General features: G+C 32.7%; 1 protein-coding gene across 7 annotated transcripts; it reads left to right on the forward strand.

The window, feature by feature from the left end:
• The first annotated feature begins 386 nt into the window (after window positions 1–386).
• On the forward strand, window positions 387–20340 carry Trpm (transient receptor potential cation channel, subfamily M). Of its 7 annotated transcripts, XM_076322455.1 has the most exons (24): window positions 387–402; window positions 538–897; window positions 1051–1255; window positions 1419–1580; window positions 2289–2407; window positions 2558–2640; window positions 3228–3284; window positions 4277–4463; window positions 4548–4761; window positions 4850–5009; window positions 5111–5247; window positions 5319–5475; window positions 5549–5711; window positions 5818–6126; window positions 6221–6767; window positions 6852–7063; window positions 7141–7308; window positions 8207–8266; window positions 8360–8407; window positions 9553–9765; window positions 9846–10194; window positions 10302–10447; window positions 10714–11304; window positions 11377–20340. In XM_076322455.1, exons 5-24 carry the CDS (start codon window positions 2345–2347, stop codon window positions 12682–12684), a joined length of 5172 nt encoding a protein of 1723 aa, XP_076178570.1. In that variant the 5' UTR covers window positions 387–402; window positions 538–897; window positions 1051–1255; window positions 1419–1580; window positions 2289–2344; the 3' UTR covers window positions 12685–20340. The 7 variants fall into 7 exon arrangements, with proteins under 7 accessions (XP_076178570.1, XP_076178561.1, XP_076178579.1 ...); XM_076322446.1 differs by lacking the exon at window positions 387–402 and having other exon boundaries at window positions 504–897; XM_076322464.1 differs by lacking the exon at window positions 387–402 and having other exon boundaries at window positions 504–727.
• The last annotated feature ends 557 nt before the right edge of the window (window positions 20341–20897 follow it).

Genomic DNA, 20897 nt, shown 5'->3' on the forward strand with positions numbered 1-20897 from the left:
CATTTTTAAACAAAAAATATTTATTTTAATCATTTTGAAAAAGTACATTTAGGCAATTTTAAACTGTAATCATGACTATGCAAATGCACATGATCATTTTATAAGAATTTGTCCGCGCGCGCACGTGTGTGTGTATGTATGTTATTCTCGCTCGGATTGGTAATTGATAACAAATAAAATAATATATAACATTTACTAAAATAGTGCTTCTAACAATAAACAATACTTGTTTTACTATTTAAGAATTTCACAAATGCTGAGTTTGCATCGTTTCGATAAAGAAAACAAATTTCGAGGTCGTTTTAATTAAAATTTTTGTTCTATTTATGAATCAATATCATATAATGAAAAAAACAAAATATTATGGGATGATAAACGTCTTAATGATTGAAACAACAATAAGTAAGTTTAAAAGTGTATTAAAATTAATTTTCTGCAAAAACGCGAACTTTTCAAATTTACGATTTGAACATTGCAGTTAACACTACTGCCGATATCTTCGAGTCAATGTTAAAGTTAACCTTGTTCTTGGCCTAGTTTGTCAGTAACGATGCAGGGGAGCAAGCTCGATATTTCCAAGGAATGATACGCGGATAATGGAACGAATTCTCGGCGTGAGGCATTTCTATACACATTATTTGACGACTTACGTCGTGTCTACTCTGCATTCAAAGACGTGATGTCGAGTAAACGACGAAACGTCTAGCAACGCAAAAATGCAAACACCGTACGTAAATATCCTGTAACGTTAATTGCCTGACGTAAAGAAGGATTTTATGAATTATAAGAGGAATTGCGAAACATCACGAATTCACACAAGCGTGCTTTTCGTTAGATGCGTAATATTTCACGCGTGATGATTACAATCATTTAAAATCTTCAACACGTATTTCTAATGTACGTATACACGCACGCATGTATTGTTTTGTATTTGTTACAAAAGATTTAAAAATTCGTAAGAAATAGATAAATGTAAATGCCATTTTGTGTATAAATATAGTCAAGCTTCGATACTTTGATGTTAAAAAATTGATGACATTACTTTTCCAGGTTAAGTCACAAGCACATGACAGATACAGAATTTTCCCGCCGATTTTCAAAATGTTATGACCATGATGTTCACTCAAACATTGCATAATCATTGATTTTTCGTCAGGCTAAAATTCAAATTCGAATTGTCTCGTTTGAATGAAATTTAAAGAATTTTTAAACAAGAAGGAAAGACTACAGAATGTAATGTGATCACCACTCTCAGGTAACTGTTTTAATATTATGTTTGCAATATTTGTCTTAATGTTCATTCTTTATTATTTGCCAGCTTAAACACTTTTTAACATTATGTATATTGTATCTGTAGTATAGAAAGAGTTTCATTGATGCAAAAATTTGTACTTGTATTATAGATTAATCTTTTTCAGATAATTTTAATGTATTTCTACCAGTTAAATATTTAATGATAGTGCTTATTACAAAGTAGTATCAAACTACAAATATTTATTCTATTGGGCTTGGAGTACATATTGATATTATTCATGCAGTTTTATGTAGATATGATAGACAAAAATAAGAGTTGCCGAGGGGTGAGTACAATAAAAATTATTTGATATAATATTTTATTCAAATATATTCAAATAATATACTGGTTGCCTTTTTCCCTATTGTATGATTTAATAACTTAAAATCTTGTTATTAAAGTAAAGTATATAACACAAATATCAAATTTATTGTATGAAAAACTATTATGAGGATATAAGGTTCATTAGTATACAACAAAACAAATGAATGAGGTTTAATTGTCACAAGAAACACTTATATTGAATGTAATTAGTTATCAATGACTATATATGACATACATATCTCAAAGAAGATCATTTAAGTGTATTTTCCTTATCTGATTCATTTATCTTATCTCTGTTGCATGCAAGTTTTGTTAGCCATTTTATGTTTAAAGTTTTCTTTTGTTATGTATTTATTGTTATAGTTATGTATATTTAAGTCAAATTGTAGGATTAAAATTGATTTATTATGTTACTAATATGAATAGGGATATTGTTTTGAACTTTTATATGATTAGCTTTATTTATAGTTGTAAATATTAATTAATTTTTAACTTATGATTCTTAAGTTGAATAGTGTGATTAGATAACATCATTGTATTTGTAATTTTTTTAAGTTATTATAAACATTGTGTTTTATGTACAAGTGCTATTACGTACAACATATATGTTATATATTTTATTGTACTTTTTCTTGATTTATATTTGGTTCTATTTAATGCATTGTTTTAGTTAGTATATGGGTTAATGTTAAGGTGAATACATATTATATTACAATACATATCAAGATGGCAATTGGAAATATTATCTGTGGAGCCAGTAGTCCTAAAATGAAAAGAAAAAAGGCAAAGGTATACTTTCTTATAAACATCTTACATAAACAGTGAAATATTATTTTATTTGAAATATTTAAAACAAACATAACAAATTATGGTATAGACATACATTTTGAAGTGTATGATATTTTGTAATAATGAATAAATTTTTAAAACTCATTACAGGCAACTGAACGCAGTTGGATAGAGGCAACTTTTCAAAAAAGAGAATGTTCAAAATTTATTCCAAGTGCTAAAGATGAGCATAGGTATGTAATACGTTTAGATAATATTATAAAAAGTTAATACATACAATTATGTATACTATATCGTGATTTAAGCTGTATCTATAGATAAACTGAACTATGAATACAATTTGAACATTTAAAAATCTGTAACAAAAAGATTAAAACATCAGAATTTCCCTGATATTTATGCAAATTTATTTTAAGTAGGATAACTCATTTCTAGTAAGTATATAAATTTTGTTTTCAATGTTCATCATCTATCATCATTTTATTCGATATTAAACAATATTATGTGTTTTTCAATTTTTATATTCATTGATTCTTTATTCTAGTAGGTTTAACAATGATATAATAGTAAATAACTATATGCATTTTGTTTCTTCAAAGAGACAGTATTTTTGCAGAGGCAATATAAGACACTATTATACTGACCATTAATCTTTCAACACATTTGTTTCATTATGTATTGTCTACAATTATGTTTTATATTTCATTACACATAGCTGTTATTAAAAATTTATTTCTAAATTTTTGCAGGTCATTACTAACATATTTTCTTGTGTTCATTTACTTCTCATTTACTTTTCTTTCTTTCGTTTCATTTATAGGTTTATGCAAGTACAGGGAAATAAGAATGCAGAGTATGATGTGATTACCACTTCCAGGTGAGAGTTCATTATGCATTCTGCCGCAATAAACAATCTTATATTCTTAAACAAATATTTAATATTGCTTCTGCAAATATGTCACATATATATTTGAAGGAGTATTGTATGCATTGTTCTATTATTTCATTTAGTATTTTAAAGAAAATAATATTTCTGCTTGAAAATAAATGATTTTCATGTTTAAACATTCTACACTTTTAAGCAGTTATTAACTGAATACTTATATTACATGCATTCTGTATGGTTCTCAGCAATAGTGGTTCGTACAAAAAGCTGTTAACCTCTGAAATTTTATAGTGTATTTTAAATAAAACTATTTTTCAACTACTTTATTTTAAAAATTTCACTAAGAAAATATTGTTTTATATTTTTATTTTATTTATTGTTTTTATAAAACATTTTCTTTTAGAGATCATACTCATAATTGTTTTGGGTCATACCATAATTAAACCATATTTATTTAAAGAATATCATTATTGCATTAATATCATGCTTCATAGCACATGTGTAATATTTACATTGAGCTAATGTATTATAAAAATTAATTGAATAAATTAAATAAATTGAAAATTATAACTAATAAAATAGTTACAAAATTCAGAAACTTTTTCTGTGTAGTAGTTTTTTATTTTTTGTTGAGCTATGTAAGTTTAAAAATTTCTCTGTATAATAAGAAGATATAAAATATATAATTTTATAATGGATGACTCAAATGTCAAACAAGTGGTTAGTTGTAAATGGGTGCAATTACTTGCAATAAGATTTTACTTTATTAATTAATATTTATAGATGTATTAGTTGTAATTTATTATTCTTGTAGTGCAGTATAAAGTGTAAAAAACATTATTTTTTAATTACTAACCTCTGGATACTTTGATATCTATAGAGGTATCAGCTTTAATATTGACAAAAATATATATTTCTTTATGCCCAATGCACCTAATCTCTTATTTATAGTAAAAGCAATAATAAAGAATTCATTATTGTAGATGTTTATGCGGATATTCTTACACCCATCACTGTGGAACTGGTGCAGATGTACAAAGTTATACTGCTAGTAATACCAAAGAGAAGGATCGAGAGCAATGGTCTCCAGGTAAAAATACACGCCCATTTCCAACTGATGCTTATGGTACAATTGAATTTCAAGGTGGGCCACATCCAACAAAAGCACAGGTACAAGATTTACACAGATCAAATTTAAACTGTAAAATAGTTTATCATTAATTACATTTTTCTGTATCAATACTACATTTGTAGTATGTGAGACTAGCTCATGACACAAGACCAGAACCAATAGTACAATTACTGTGTAGAGAATGGAATTTAGGATTACCTAAATTACTAATCACTGTACATGGTGGTCGTCCTAATTTTGATCTTCAGCCTAGTTTAAAAAAAGTTCTAAGAAAAGGTTTATTGAAGGCTGCAAAAACAACTGGTGCATGGATATTTACGGGTGGAACAAATACAGGTTGGTTAAAGCAAATGGTTACTTATGTTTGATATCTTACAGTTAAATTGAGTTGATCAAGTCAAACATCTAAATTAATATTTTATAGGTGTTACAAGGCAAGTAGGAGATGCATTGTTATTAGAAAGATCCCAAAGGCAAGGACGTGTTGTAAGCATAGGAATAGCGCCATGGGGAATTTTAGACAAGAGCCATGAACTTGTGGGCCACGGACGTGAAGTACCTTATGATTGTCTTTCATCTCCATGGTAAGAATAAATTTTGATTTCTTACTAACGCATAATTGTATGTAAATGCTGTCATATTATTCGTATTACTGTTTATTGTTATATTTATTAAAATTTGTCAGGTCAAAATATGCAGTTCTAAATAATCGACACGCATATTTTTTACTGGTGGATAATGGTACTGGTGGTCGATATGGTGCAGAAATCGTGTTGCGCAGAAAATTAGAAAAATATATTTCCAATTTGAAATTACAGCCGTGTAAGTATCGCCGTTTTAATAATCACTGTTTAATAATTCTGAAGGAACTTATACAAAAAAATTTATCACAGATACACACAGCAGTATTCCTGTTGTGGCATTAGTGATTGAAGGAGGAACAAACACAATACGTTCGGTTTTAGAGTACGTTACAGATGATCCACCTGTTCCTGTGGTGGTTTGTGATGGTTCAGGCCGTGCGGCTGATCTCATTGCTTTTATGCACAAGTAAGAATGAATTTGGTAACTGTCGGTGTACGTTTCTAAACAACAAAACAATAATAAAAGAGTAAATATTTAGGTATGCGTCTGAAGGAAATGGAGAGAGCGGGGAAAATGAGGGACCATTAGAGAGCATGAGAGAGCATGTTTTGGAAACAATTAAGCGCACCTTTAAAGTTTCTGCTGAACCAGCATGCCAATTATATTCTGAACTTTTGGCATGTACACGTAAGAAGCATTTGGTAAATATCAATACTTTAATACAGTTTGTTTAATCTTCATTATATTTCATATTTAATACATTAATTATTTAATTTTATATTTAATACATAATTAATATGCTTATAGATAACAGTATTTCGGATAACTCAAGATCGTCCCCAAGAGCTTGATCAAACAATACTAACAGCGTTGTTTAAGTCTAAACAATTATCTCCAGCCGAACAATTGTCATTATCATTAATTTGGAATAGAGTGGATATAGCCCGCAGTGAAATATTTGTTTATGGACAAAAATGGCCATCAGGTGCTTTAGAACAAGCCATGATGCAAGCATTGCAACACGATAGAATTGATTTCGTTAAACTCCTTTTGGAGAATGGTGTTTCCATGCGAAAATTCTTATCGATACCGCGTCTTGAAGAGCTGTATAATACCGTAAGCTATACCTTCAATTTTAATCTCTGTCTTAGATTTTTTTCATGTCTTATACAACGCAATAAATAATTTATTATAAAATTTTCTTATTCAGAAAGAAGGCCCTTCAAATACATTAGGATACATTCTACGTGATGTACGACCAAATATTCCACATGGTTATATGTACACGTTACATGACATTGGACTCGTGATAAATAAATTAATGGGTGGAGCATATCGATCTCAATACACTCGTAGGAAGTTTCGTGTAATCTATACCAAAGTAATGAAAAGATCGGGGGGCCATCAGCAGCACATGCATCGAAATAGCTGTGCGTGGGGTAGTGCTACTCGGTATTACTCAGGATCTGGTAACAAACAAGAGAGTTCAACGATAAGTCTGCTCGCTGAAACGTTGCCAGCTAATCGTGATACTCCTCTTTTCGATTACCCTTTCAATGAACTGCTTATTTGGGCCGTTTTAACAAAGCGTCAACAAATGGCCTTACTGATGTGGCAACATGGAGAAGAGGCATTGGCAAAATCTCTCGTTGCCCTTAAGTTGTATAAAGCTATGGCGCACGAAGCTGCTGAGGATGACCTTGAAACAGAAGTGTACGATGAATTAAGAAATTACGGAAAGGAATTTGAAAACATCGGTACTAATACACCCATAGAAGAGTATAGAAGAGTCTTATAGTATCTATGATGATAGTTAATACTGTATAATTTTTTTTTCATAGCGTTAGAATTGTTAGATTATTGCTATCGTCAGGATGATGATCAAACCCAGCAGCTTCTAACTTCTGAACTTCAAAACTGGTCTGGTCAGACATGTCTTTCCCTAGCGGTTACAGCTAATCATCGTCCGCTTTTGGCGCATACTTGTAGTCAAATTATTTTAGCTGATCTGTGGATGGGTGGTCTACGAACAAGAAAAAATACAAATTTGAAGGTGATTGACATGCTTATTACAAATAGAAATATTATTTGCTTTATTTTTTAAACATCTTCCTTTTTATTTATGTTTAGGTTGTACTTGGGCTGGTTTGTCCATTTTATATAGCACGTTTGGAATTTAAAAGTCGCGAAGAATTACAATTAATGCCACAAACGCAAGAGGAACATTTAATTGCTCTTGAAGATGAAAAAGAAGACAGTGATTCTGAGCATGGTGTACCAACTGGTCCCGATGTCGAGGTAATAATTGTTTCTTAATAAAGTTACAACAAGAAATGTTAAATAATTATACGAGAGGTAATTTCGTTTAAAACAAACGAACATAAAATATTCAAAGTTAATTCTCCTGATCAAAATTATTACAGTTGAGCAATTATGAAGGTGCAGAATATGATCTATATTAATTAATACAACCTGTCACTGCATTTATTGATAATTCATTACTCATTTCATGCTGCAATTATTAATTTATTTTGAAAACATACCGACAGTCATTGCTTTATTATTTTTAGTAATGTTTTTGAATGCATTCATTCATTGTACAAATTATTTCAAATTTTTATCATATGCAAATAAAAATTATAGCAATAATAAATTGAATTAGAGTACCTAAGTTTTTAGTATAATTGTTATTAGAAACTAGTTAAGATATAACATTATACTTGCAAAATTGATTATTTGTTGCATAATTAATACATATGGTTGCTGGTTTTGAACAGTAGTTTGAAGAATTACATGAAAACGTATACGCATGTAGGTTCTATTTATACATCAACCATGTAAAGTACTATGCAAACATTCTGTGTGCCTGCATCAAATTATTTGAGTATTTTACACAAAACGTGAAATGTGTCAGCCATTTATGATTATATACTTAAACAGTATATTACAGCGTCTAGTTTTGTATTTTTAGTTTTTATTTTTTATGCGTGTGAAATATGTAGCATTTATAATTCATCATGTATGATTTTATTATCCTTATTATCTAAATGTGTATGTGTACTTTGTTCAGAAAGATGTCATATGCTTAGTAATTGGTCAGTATTTTATGGTAAAACGTATTGATCACTATTAGAGGTATAGAAATGTGTTTTATAATTCATAGACTATGTGGGTATGCGTATGAATTGTTTTTTAGAAACGTCAGCGCAGGAGCCTGAGCGTACGCAACAAATCCAGCAGCCAACAAGGCGCTAAGGTATATCTATAATGGCCTGAAACGCAATGATTTTATGACCAATAAGTTCACACTTTCCGGTGCACTTTTCAACTATCTCTCTTTTGTTATTAGTTATCATCAAGGAAAGCTTCTGTTTATTCAGTATCGGAATCCGTACCGGTGAGGATGATAACTAACGCTTCTATCGTAAACGAGTCGTCCTGTATTATAAATACCTTAAAATCGTGTATTTGATGTTGATAAAGTACCACCAAAATATTGGTATTACTTTTATAAACTAACATCCACGGTGGAAACCAATTGACTTTCGAATATATTTATACGTATACGTTAACTTTCCATTTTATATACTAATGTTTTCCATCACAGTTAATGTCCACAATCATTACCAGTTATGTGTTATTGATAATTTGTCGTTAATATTTACTACTATCTACTACTATTTGTTACTTGATATTTCAGTACAACCTTGTCTTCCAACAATATATAATTTCGAAAATCACTGTTGATTAAAAGGAAAGAAGGACAGAAGATCATTTGAAAATACAACTAATTTGAACTACCACTTTCCTCGCATTACATCTTAAAGCACACTAATGATTTATATTCTACACATCTGTAATTCTTAACACAAATTGCACTTTATCCATTGTTTTCTATTTTCTCTTGTTTTTACTTTTCATAGATCCTTAGCAATTCCTGACTAAATTTGATAACCTTTAAAGCATCTCTCAGTTTGTCAAAAGTAAAATCACTATTTTATACCTTCATTTCCTATATATATATATAAAGCTTACTTCCATTATTACACCACTTCTTAGCTCTTTTTATTATACATAACAAAACTCCATGTATTGAAGTACTGTTCTATATCTATATATATAAATAATGCATCTTATCATGCAATAGAGTACAAAATCATCTCATATGTACGTTCTTTTCATAATTTCATGTTATCAAAATGAAATAATGATAGTCATTTGTAGAGAAATGATGTATGCCATGTATGTCCAATTTCTTCCCATCAGTCTTCCACAATATTTTGGAACGCTACAAAATATTTTTGTTATAGTGTCTGCTTCTTACATACTATGTATCATTCTACCAGACTACCTTCTTTAATTGATTTATTAGCAACATTCTTAATGTAAATGATTCCCGAGAATGACCAAAAATTAGTAAAAATAACTATCGATACACATCCAACATATGAAAAATTCCTATTATCTGTTGTGTGTTAATGTCCTGTATGATCTGCATAAAGTATATATAAACTTTACTGAAATTTCCATTTCTTCATGTAGGCTTTAATCAGCAATGAACACACCACGACAGTAGTGAAAGAAACAATTGTACAAGAAAATGGGAAGGTTCTAACAGATAATGATGATGGTGTTCATCGTTCTTATGGCATTCACTCTGATTATTACGACATTAAGAACAGCCGTCCTTTGCGACTGAAAAAAAAATTATATGAATTTTACACAGCTCCTATTACAAAATTTTGGGCGAATGCTGTAAGTTTTTTTACATAATTCGAAATTAATGATATTTAGATAAATATTGCTAAACACAAAACTTATTTTTTATATCACAGATAGCATATATTATATTTTTGGTTCTCTTCTCATACTGCATCCTTATACATATGGACGATCATCCATCATTGGCAGAGATTTATGCAATCACATATGTTTGTACATTGGGTTGCGAGAAAGTACGAGAAATTGCGACGTCCGAACCAGCCACTCTTTCACATAAATTTAGCGTATGGGCATGGAATATGTGGAATCCTTGTGATGCAGCTGCTATCATTTTTTTTCAAATTGGTCTAGCCTTACGCTTACGACATTCTACTCTTGATGTTGGACGTGTCATTTACTGTGTTGATTGTATTTATTGGTATTTACGGATATTTAATATCCTTGGTGTAAATAAGTATTTTGGTATGTTATATTGTTTAAACTAAAGTTATAAGTAAATGAATGCATACTCAAATAAATGTGCACGATCTGATGTACAATGAATGAATAATTCTCACTATTTTCATCAGGTCCTTTGGTAACTATGATGGGAAAGATGGTAAAAAATATGATATACTTTGTGGTGCTCTTATTAGTTGTATTAATGAGCTTTGGAGTAACACGACAAGCTATTTTAAATCCCAATGCCGAGCCTAAGTTAAAAATCATTCGAGATGTATGTACTTTTTATTAATACTCATATAAATGTATGAATAATAAATATAAAGAAAAATAACAATTTGAATGGTAAATGCTTGTTGAGAAACTTTGACACGCGTTTACTCTAATTAAGCATTATATATTTGAAACAAATATGTAATAAAATATATAATATTTGTTTTAGTCAGAATAAATGCGTTATATCAAAGATATAAAGAAACTTGAATATATCCGTAAAGGACATACAGTTTTTACAATATAGTTACATTTTTTGTTGGACAGATATTCATGGAGCCGTATTTTATGTTGTATGGAGAAGTGTATGCAGACAACATAGATCCTGATTGTGGAGATGAACCAGGAATGATACCATGTCTTCCAGGCCGTTGGATCACACCTGCTGTAATGTCTATTTATCTTTTAGTCGCAAACATTTTGCTGATTAACCTTCTGATTGCGGTTTTTAATAATATTTTCAATGAGGTAAACGCGGTGGCGCACCAAGTTTGGATGTTCCAACGTTTTACTGTTGTTATGGAATATGAACAGAAACCAGTTTTACCTCCCCCGCTCATTGTAGTTTGTCACATATATCTCCTGGTGAAATATTTGCTGCGGTATGTGACTCAAGGCAAAGCAAGTACGGGTGAAACGTACGACAACGGACTTAAGTTATTCCTAGAAGTTGACGACATGGAGCGTCTTTACGATTTTGAAGAAGACTGTGTCGAAGGATATTTTCGTGAACAAGAGCTAAAGTTGCAAATGTCAACAGAGGAGCGAGTAAAGATTACAACGGAAAGAGTAGAGAATATGCATCAGAAGATAGAAGACATCGATAAAAAAGAACACACACAAAATGCCTCACTTCAGGTAATAATGCAGCATAATCATCATTTTAATATTACATATTTTCATGTATAAATATCTCCTTTATCGTTATAGGCAGTGGAATTTCGCATCCGTAAGTTAGAAGAGTTAAACGAGCAGACTCTGGCTCATTTAGGCGTCATCCATCGGTTCATGGCAACGCATATGCCCAACATAGAAACGTTATCCGGCTTCGACATAGAAGGTCGTATTCGCAGAGTATCAGAGCGTTCAGAAGTTCTTTCAGAGACGGATTCTCATACACAGCTACCGACTATTACAATTAAACGTAAGAGGCTCGTACGATCACTGACCGATGGTACATTCCTGAATATGGGTCAACCATTGGACGACGATGTATTGAAACACTCAGAGGCAATTGCGTCCCGTGAAAATCTTAGCAGAAACGAATCCTCTGTGAGCGGAGACGGACACACTGCTCAAGACGATGTAAAAACAACGACAAGTCAGGAAACCGAAGTGAGCAAAGGAGATGGTGAAGGAGAAACAATCAAGAAAGAGTCTCAATCGGACAGTAGGGAACCAAGCGTGGATCCAAGCGTTGAGCCAAGCTTAGATCCGAGCCGAGAACAAAGCATAGAACCTAGCAGCAGAGAACTAAGTACGGATCCAAGTAGACAAACGAGTAGAGAAACGAGTAGAGATGCAACGAGTAAAGAACCAAGCAGAGAAGCAAGTAGTGAGGCACCAGCTTCAGAACCAACCAGACAAGACTCGACAGAACGTCCCATTCGACAAAATAGTAGAACACGTTCAGAGTCAGATGATGCAATGTTGGTCCCTTCAAGCATTTCGAGGGGCGTAACTTGGGCAGAGCCACGCGTTGCTGTAATTCCATCAGTGTCGTCCACGAGTAGCACCCAACGCTCGATTCTACTAGCAATGCGCGCAGAGTATACAAGCATAACAGACGAATTGGAGAGTTACTGCGGCCTCCTCAGTCCGCCTCGAACACCACCAATTTCTCCGCCTCCTTTAAGGGTCAGGCACCATTCAGGCATGTCCAATGCAGAGATGGCTTGGCAAATTGAGAACGAACATCTACGTGACGCGGAGGAATGTGATTACCAGCAAATGGAGGACCTGATACAAAGAAGATACATCGGTGACGACGACGAACCTCTGCACACATCGGATGAAGCCAGTGGGGGGCTATACTTCATATCAAACGAACACAGACACCAGCTTCGCAGAGCTTCCGCTATCGATGAAGAATCTCGTAGGCCAGCCCCTACCATTAGTGTGACCAGAGAAATCGAACAAACGCTTTCGAGGCCACCGATTCGTGATTCGGAAAGTTCTGATCCTAATGACAAGAATTTGAGTACCGTACCTGCTCCAGCTTCGGAGACCATGTGTTAAATATTATCAATATCCTCGCTACGGTGTACGTATTAATCGATGATGCAACTCGACTGAAACTGTGCAAGTCGAAAGAAATGTGAAGCAAGTTACGACACTGCAGTGAAATCTATTTTCAATTTAAATTATTTTTCTGATCATACGGCGAGATCAAAATATAAATGTGGATTAAATAGGAGCGGTGCTTTAAATGGTGAATAAGCGAACAAATTGAAACATGTGTTCAGATCAATCAAGCACGCGTTTTAACGAAAATAGTAGAAATTTGAACAAGTATAGTATCTCATCACAGCATGTTTATATGAAATTAGAAAAAATAAATTTTTTTAATCACTTACTCACCGTGCGAAGTGCTGTCTAGCTCAAATTCAACAGTTGTTTGACAACAAATTTTAGTGGCAGTTTTTCTTATAATGTTTTTAATATTTTTTTTTTAAGGTATAATCATAAAGGTATTCAATTCTTCTAATTCACATGCGAATATTTGAAGAAATTGAACGAATATTAATGGCACACAATATATATGTTTATTATGCTATAATTTATTTTTTAACTCTTAGCTTGGTAAAGCTTCCAATAGAATACTAATTTTATAAAATCCCACTAAAATATTAATATTAATTTCTGCGTACATAATTATAGCTACAATTTCCATGTATATAATCTAACTAGTAGCCAGTACGTAAAAAGTATTTGTTGTAAATATACAAATAGCGATTTAATCGAGGGTGAATTGAAAATGAAGGTATTTTTGGATCCTTCGTTTACTTCAGTCTACCCGATTGATCATTGAAAGTGGTATCTCTAACATTCTGCATTATATAGAGAGTCTGAATATTGTATGCACTTTCAATTGCGTCCATGTGCAGTTGATTGCTATTAACAATATTAAGAATTATAATATATGATAGATAATTTCTATGCGCATAATAAGTTGAATGTAATGAAGCTCTTAGTTGTAACAACATTGGTTAAGTTTCTTTCGGATGTACATACCAATCGATTCAAAATTGATTTGTGCCTACTTGAAAATTGCTATTGCCAGACATTGTGGTACTTTTAAGGTTTTAAAAAAGCATGCGTTCCGAGGAGACCTGTGTTACCGCCAATTCTGCAAATCATATTTTATGCATTATACGAGCATTTCTCAAGTTCCTTCCATTTTTTAGATCGTGTATTTTTCAATTTTATATACACGTACAATTTGTTTGTTATTGTGTACCATCGTGACGACAACGTACAGAATCGTACTGGCTTTAGGTGCAATTTCATTTTAGTAAATTTAGGAACCACTGAAGGTAGTTTCGATTCAGTGTAAATTTCAGTGTAAATAATTTTCTGCTAATTACTCGTAACGCGACACGATGTATGCAGCTTTGTTATCATTTAGACACGTGCGAATAACGTTTGCATCGAATCGAACAATTTACAAAACGATTCAATTGAAGTTGCTTTGCCGATTCAATCATTTTCATTGACGTTGCACGAGAGAACAACCGTCCGGTTATAGATTTATCGTCATTCCAATACAAATGCAAGTGCAGAGAAAAGAAATCGCCGAAATATTTTAATCGTAATAACGCAAACTTAATTTTATATCTATATTTTTTATCGAGCAGCTTGCGTACTTGTATTATTATTTAAGCGTTTTTAGTTGGACAAGCATCAGCTTTACAGGCATATAACTTTTAGGGCCGATGCAGACGTGCGATTTTTTCTGTTACTATCGTATGTCTTTCTATGTTATCCTTAATTGAAAGAGTAAGAAAAACATACGATCGTGCGACGAGTAATCGCACATCTACATCAAGTTTTGGATACGTCACGTGGTATTATTGTTCTTACGAACGTAATCAACATTACTGTTGCGTGTTCCCCATCCTTACGGCGAATCTTTTTAAGATGTAATTTGCAAAGCGATTAGAAATAGTAAATTTCTCACTGTGAAATCCTTAGCAAATGTAGTTGATATACAAGTGAAGTGCTAATTCGATTCAGACAAGCAATTTTTTGCAAATGATTCGCACGCGTCTATCACGTCGTTACTGCCGAACGTTTTTATGAATTTTTTGACGTACAGGATATAAATAAAGTATTTATCACGTTAATTTTGGTTCCTATTCGACAAGGATATTAAACAGTCTTCGAAAGGAATCATTATCTCGCAAAAATTTGTTAAAATTTTGATCAATCAGGTTGCGTAAAGCATAGAGCTTTCCTTATCCCCCACCCCCACCCAGTAGCATAACACGACACGTGGTGGGGGGGACTAAGCCATCACGCGTGGTCAGCGCTGTAATAAACAATCACGGAAAGTAAATACTTCTACTCTTAGCAGCAATTTTACGCAATCTTATTGGATAAAATTAATAACAGTTTTCTTCCGGGAGAACGGTACATTTGCGACGTTTGGTTCCCTTGGAACATTTTATCCTCACGTCGAGTAGATTACGCGAATGTATAGAAAAACTTTGACCTTGAATTCAAGGTCTAAGTTAGGTCTTCATTGTGAATACCAAGGCCTAGGTTAGGTCTCGATCTTGAATTTGAACGTCAAAGTGAATTTTTTCATTGATTTAGGTGTGTAAATTCCAAATCGTGACAAATACTTTCCTGTTTTACACACTGTTCATTTAGGGCCTTATTGCGCACTAACTGTGCGTCGAACACAGACTTTAAGGACCACATAAAAGTGAACCATATCACGCGGATACGTTCCCAAGAACTAAGCCAATCCGTGTTAGTACCTACGATATGCGAACCGAGAACAGAAAATTTGATATTTGCATCTAAAAGATGAAAAAAAAAATGAAAAAAAAAAAGAAAAAGAATAACACAAATGAAAGAACGGATGCCTAATTGTATAAAAATGTGTATAGTAGGCTAAATTTTAAGGCGGAAAAGAATACGTAGAACGGAGACAGATGAACTTAAGACTGTTCTATCGTAAACAATGCTCGGTTACTTCATTTATGGTGGAGGAAACGAAAGAAACGACTTGGAACATTCCCTGTCAGTTGCTTTGCGAAGGGAACTTCCCTCTTACTGCCTTGACTGATGGCTCGAGCATGATGAAAGTAGTGATGGGTTCGAGCACGTTGCAAGAATCTTTGTTTTTATGAGTAATATTTCGCCACGATGAACCTTAAATATTGAAATTCATCGCTATTCGTAAGTGGTAGTAAGTGAAAATAAATATTATCGACGAACGGTGTTTGACAGCTATGAAGTCGTTAGTTGTTTCAATACTTCGCTACAATTGTCCAGGACTGTAGTTCGTTGACTCCGCCATAGTTCTAGAATTGGTAAATAGACGAGCGTATGACGAATCGTACAATGTAAATCGGATATACTCTTTTTTTTTTTTTTTGTTTTCCATTATCGATCGATGTGTCGTTGAATTTGAAGAGGAATTTTTCTCGATCTTCCTTTCGAATCTCTTCGAATTCGACAGTACAATTGCATCGAATTAATGAAATTCATTTCGGTGTAACATATTTGTACACTGCTTTCACTTATACCATGGTTAACGTTAATTTCGATACGTTCTGAATTCAGAATCAAATTGGTAGAAATGTGAGTTCGAGTTCAAACAATTTGAAGAGAAAAAAAAACATCTATTTTCACGTGGAAGTCTTAATAACGCTGATTGTTAGCGTTATCGTTACCATTAAGCGTATCAAATTCGTCATTGTCGCTAATTTACACAGACAATGTTAAAAAAGTTTTTTAACTTTCGACATCGCCCAACGAATCAAAATGACATCCATGAAGGTAAAATAAAATGGAGAGAAAAAAGGAAAACAAGAAAAGTGAAACACGGTGCTATCGCTTAAGTGGAGCCTTACATAACGACGATCCAGATCGATAAATGAATCAAACAACGAGCGCCTGCAATTTATCGTCGACGAACTTGGAGACTCTACGAGACTCTTGCTGCTTCGTGCAGGCTTAAGCATTTTTTAATCGTACAGTTTGTTTCGTCTTAAGCTTTTGCGAACGCTTTCCTTCCATTACTCGTTTCGTGCTTGTAACGTTAGAGGGAATCGGAAAAATATTATTTACAACAATATTTCACTGATATTAATGTTAACACTGCTATCAAATTGTTTCTCAGCGGCTTTTAAAATTTATCAAGATGTGTTTTCGAATGCAATCAACGAGGTACAATATCAATCGAGCGAATGTACCTCGAACACGTGATTGCTATACAGGGTGTGCCGAAACATCTGGTACAACCCGAGGAATAGTTGATTCTCGTTGAAAGAACGAATGAAAAATGTTCATACGACGTTCTTTTTTTTTTGAAATGATCGAATTTGAAGGTACGTGAAACGTGCACGGGAATAATGCTTTCGTCGATCAGTAGATATATTATCCTTTTTGTGTATAATAAATCTTTAAAAGAATCATTATAATGACAGATGTAGTATCGGCAAAAAAAGCAATGGAAAATTTCAAAATTGTGGAAAATTAAACACTTATATTTCAATTTGCAATAATATAAATCACTTTTTTATTACAAGTTTCTGCTTTCGTGTAGTGTACGAAATGAAAATCGTTAAATTGAATTGTAATTAAACATACGTTTCGCAAATCAAATATCTCAAAAATAAAACCTCGTAGAAACAAATTTGGTTTTTTATTTTTTATTGATTTTTGACCGAGGAATCGTGTCCAGGTTGTACCAAAAATTAGGTGACACCCTGTACAATGATGGGTTCAAATTAACCGTGGGACTAATTCAATGCTTGCTCATGACGTTCATTTATTTCTTTGTTCATTTATGATGAATAAATAAATTTTATGATAAATGAATACTTTGAACTTATATCGGTATTTTCAAATTAAAATCAGAGACACCTTTATCAAACTTTGAAAAATTGTACTTAATAAATAATACGAGTCTGAAATTTCGACCGATACTCATGAGTACACGTTGAAACCGTATCCCATCGCTAGACCAACCCATCATTAAAATCACCGTCGTTTAGATTATAATTATGATTAAATTTTGTACCTATATACCGTGAATGGTACAAATAAAAGTTTGCTCAACATTTTGGTGCATAATACTAAACGTGTGCAAGTTTCTCCACAGTTATTGTAAATATTAGCACACTGAGTTAGCATGATTTCGTGGAGTTAAAGAACGAATATTCTTTCGATACTTAATATTCTTTGTGTATCGAACATTTTTGCAAATATACATACCGAACTTTTTATTGTAATTCTGATATAAGTATTTTCGGTAGGCATACAGCTTAAAATGCAAATGAAAGCACAAAATACTTAAGTTGCTTGCAGATATATATATATTGCTCGCATATGTTTGCCGTCAAATTTTATAGGTTATGAGAAATAATATCTTATTTAGATTATTCACTCATAATACAAGAATACACAAATACAGAGTGTTTTATAATTTTTTTGTACGATGCTCAAAATGATTGGAGGGTTATTTGGACCTAATCCAGAGTGAGTCTCAGATAATCAGTTAAAGTACTACTATATTATCCTTTAATAACCTTCAGGAAGACGTACTTCAGGGACAGCAAATCTTTTCTCCGCCAAGAGTCACAGAATCCCCTCCATCGGTCAAAGTGTACCCTATTCTTGTGCAAAGCCACAGACAGGACACATACTTTGACAAAAGTATAAGAGGAGGCATTTCTTTGCGGTTTAACGGAGAAAGAGTCACACGTGTTTCGAGGGTCACCAGATCGCTGTCTTTGACATACCTGATCCCCTAACTGTTTTGAGCAGTGTACTATAGTTAAATAAAAATCAATTGGTTATTCCAGGTCGCTTTTTCGACTTCGAATCGTACCAAAAATATCTACTTTCACTTTTCTCCTTATTAGAGCGACAGAGGGGGGGGGGGGGCGTAATTTGCGCGAAGAGACGAGAGTGATCGTAGTTAAAACTACTATGATGAGGCTTCGGTGGCCTTGAGCGACCAATTGATTTGACGTTGACTTAAGTTTGTTCACGACTCAATTCTCTCGGTAAACGGTGTGGTGAAGTTTTGCACCGTATAAAGGCTCAAGAAATGTTAACGCAATACGTAATATACGCGATGAGTCTTGCACAGCAAGTCAAAGAGCTCCAGAAACTTGAACAAAGTTGATGGAAAACATATTTTTAGGATAGTCGACAACGTTTAACAATGTTCCTCCGCTTCGTTACCTTCGAATGAATAATAACAATCTTCTATAAACTTGTACAAAAAAAAAAAAAAGAAAAAAAAAGAAATACAAATCAAAACGACAAAAAAGACAGAATTTATATAGAAGAAATTAGAAATGATCGATTGAACATTTTCTACTGTGTTGCACCAGCACGGAATTCTGTCTTTTGTGTTTTTAATCCTTGAGACAAATGAAAGCTTTTTGAGCTTCGAAACAATAATCAGACAATAATGAGTTCTAAAATGCACAATCGTAAAGGGAAACCTGAATCTAACAAACTGTTGGAAAATGATACAGTAGTGCTTCGAATGATGTTCGCGGCTGGTAACCGACGATGAACATCTTTCGAGGTTTGGCACTGTTTTTGTGTTCCAGGAATCGAACTTTTTTACGTTTTCCGTTGCTACGACTAATTGAGGATAGCAATGTACAAGTTTCGAGGTTTTGGCAAACGAACATCTTTCGAGGCATTACAACTGTGTATAATATAGTAGAAAAATTGAAATCATGCTTCTCGAAGAGCAAATAATCATTAGATGTCGTAAAATCGCTAATCGGCAAGGATTAAAATCACGAACACGAAAAAACTGTTAGACTTCTCGACGTGTAAATATTATCTCTATTGTAAATACACTCGTTTTTCATCGACACCGATTAAATTGTAAACCGACGCAACAATTAACAAACATCTTCGATTGTTCGTTATTTTACGATAAAGCTGAATCTGTGTACCTTGGTTCTTCTTTGCTTGATGAGACGATACTTAACAAATTGTTCGGTGATTGCAAAAATCATTTAATTATCGATTAAAATTGTTTAAATAATTCGTTGCTTAACAAATTTCTCCTATTAAATAGTTTTGAATTGTTTTCGGTAAATTGGATCATGATAAAATAATTTGTGTCGTCTTAGAGAAAATGGAATCTTCGAATAAATATTACACTACGTTATTTTTCTGTTCAGAAAATAAAATCGATAGCTCAATGAGAAAGAAATTAGTAGCGTTTACGAATAATTAAACATTGTAATTAAAATAACACCACTTATTCAGGACTTTTGCAATCGTCCAATTAATATTGTTAAGATAGTTTCATCACTTATGAGGAAAAATTCAAATCGAATATATCATTCTATTGTCAATTACATTTTAGAAAGTACTTTGTAGTATTTTTATCTCTTAAACGGATTCAATCAATTCCGTCTTTTTACACATCCAGCACGCTTATTATATGTATGTGTATTATATGTGTGCGTATTCTAAGCAATTCTTGGGTCTGGTTGATCTAACGATGCGTATCAATTAGTCTAATTTGCTTGTATTTGCAATATATTGCTGTAATTCGAATCCTAGACTTTGTTGACTGGAGCGGAGAAAGCAATCGATTGCAATTAAAAAAAAAAAAAAAAGAAATACCGCTGTAGCCCGGTATCGAGACGAATTCAAAATATAAATAATTGACCTCGATGAGTTTGATCTTACTATCTTTTTTATCCCTTCTATCGATTTGTTTCTTGCAGCAAATTCAAGTAGAAAGTGATCATCTTTATACGAAGTTATAATATCTTTATACGGGAGTTTTATACGAAGTTTTTTTTTAAAAACGTTATTGGAATACCAATAAAATGAATTTAAGTAAATTTCGCTTTCGTGTTAAAACACTTTTGTGTATCGTTTGAAAATTTGTATTTTAGTCCCTGCGCTACCTGAATCTTCCTAAGTGCTGGAAGATGTTAAGGTTTGATCATTTAACTCTGTCAAATTCCTTTTTTATACTCTGACTTTAATAACGAACAGTTGTAACGATTTTTCTTCTTATGTTGTTGATTTTTGTTATTAACTGTTACTAAGTATATACGTGCTGTTACCAAATTTAATAGCATAGTTCCCGACAGAACAACTTATTCGAGATTTTATTAAACGAGTTCGCGAGTTTGAGTTTAGTCCATGAGTTCCACGTGATTATATCGATTTGTCACAATTTATATTATGGTAACACTGGTCAGTGTTTCGTGGTAACACTG

The sequence above is a fragment of the Ptiloglossa arizonensis genome, chromosome 1 (assembly GCF_051014685.1).
Source record: "Ptiloglossa arizonensis isolate GNS036 chromosome 1, iyPtiAriz1_principal, whole genome shotgun sequence".
Classification (NCBI taxonomy): domain Eukaryota; kingdom Metazoa; phylum Arthropoda; class Insecta; order Hymenoptera; family Colletidae; genus Ptiloglossa; species Ptiloglossa arizonensis.

Bases quoted from the DNA above. Each gene is read 5' to 3' on its own strand.
- Trpm (XM_076322455.1), top strand. From the start codon at position 2,345: ATGGCAATTGGAAATATTATCTGTGGAGCCAGTAGTCCTAAAATGAAA. The intron at 4,762-4,849 runs GTTGGTTAAAGC...AATATTTTATAG, and splicing joins TACGGGTGGAACAAATACAG to GTGTTACAAGGCAAGTAGGA. The intron at 5,476-5,548 runs GTAAGAATGAAT...GTAAATATTTAG, and splicing joins CTCATTGCTTTTATGCACAA to GTATGCGTCTGAAGGAAATG.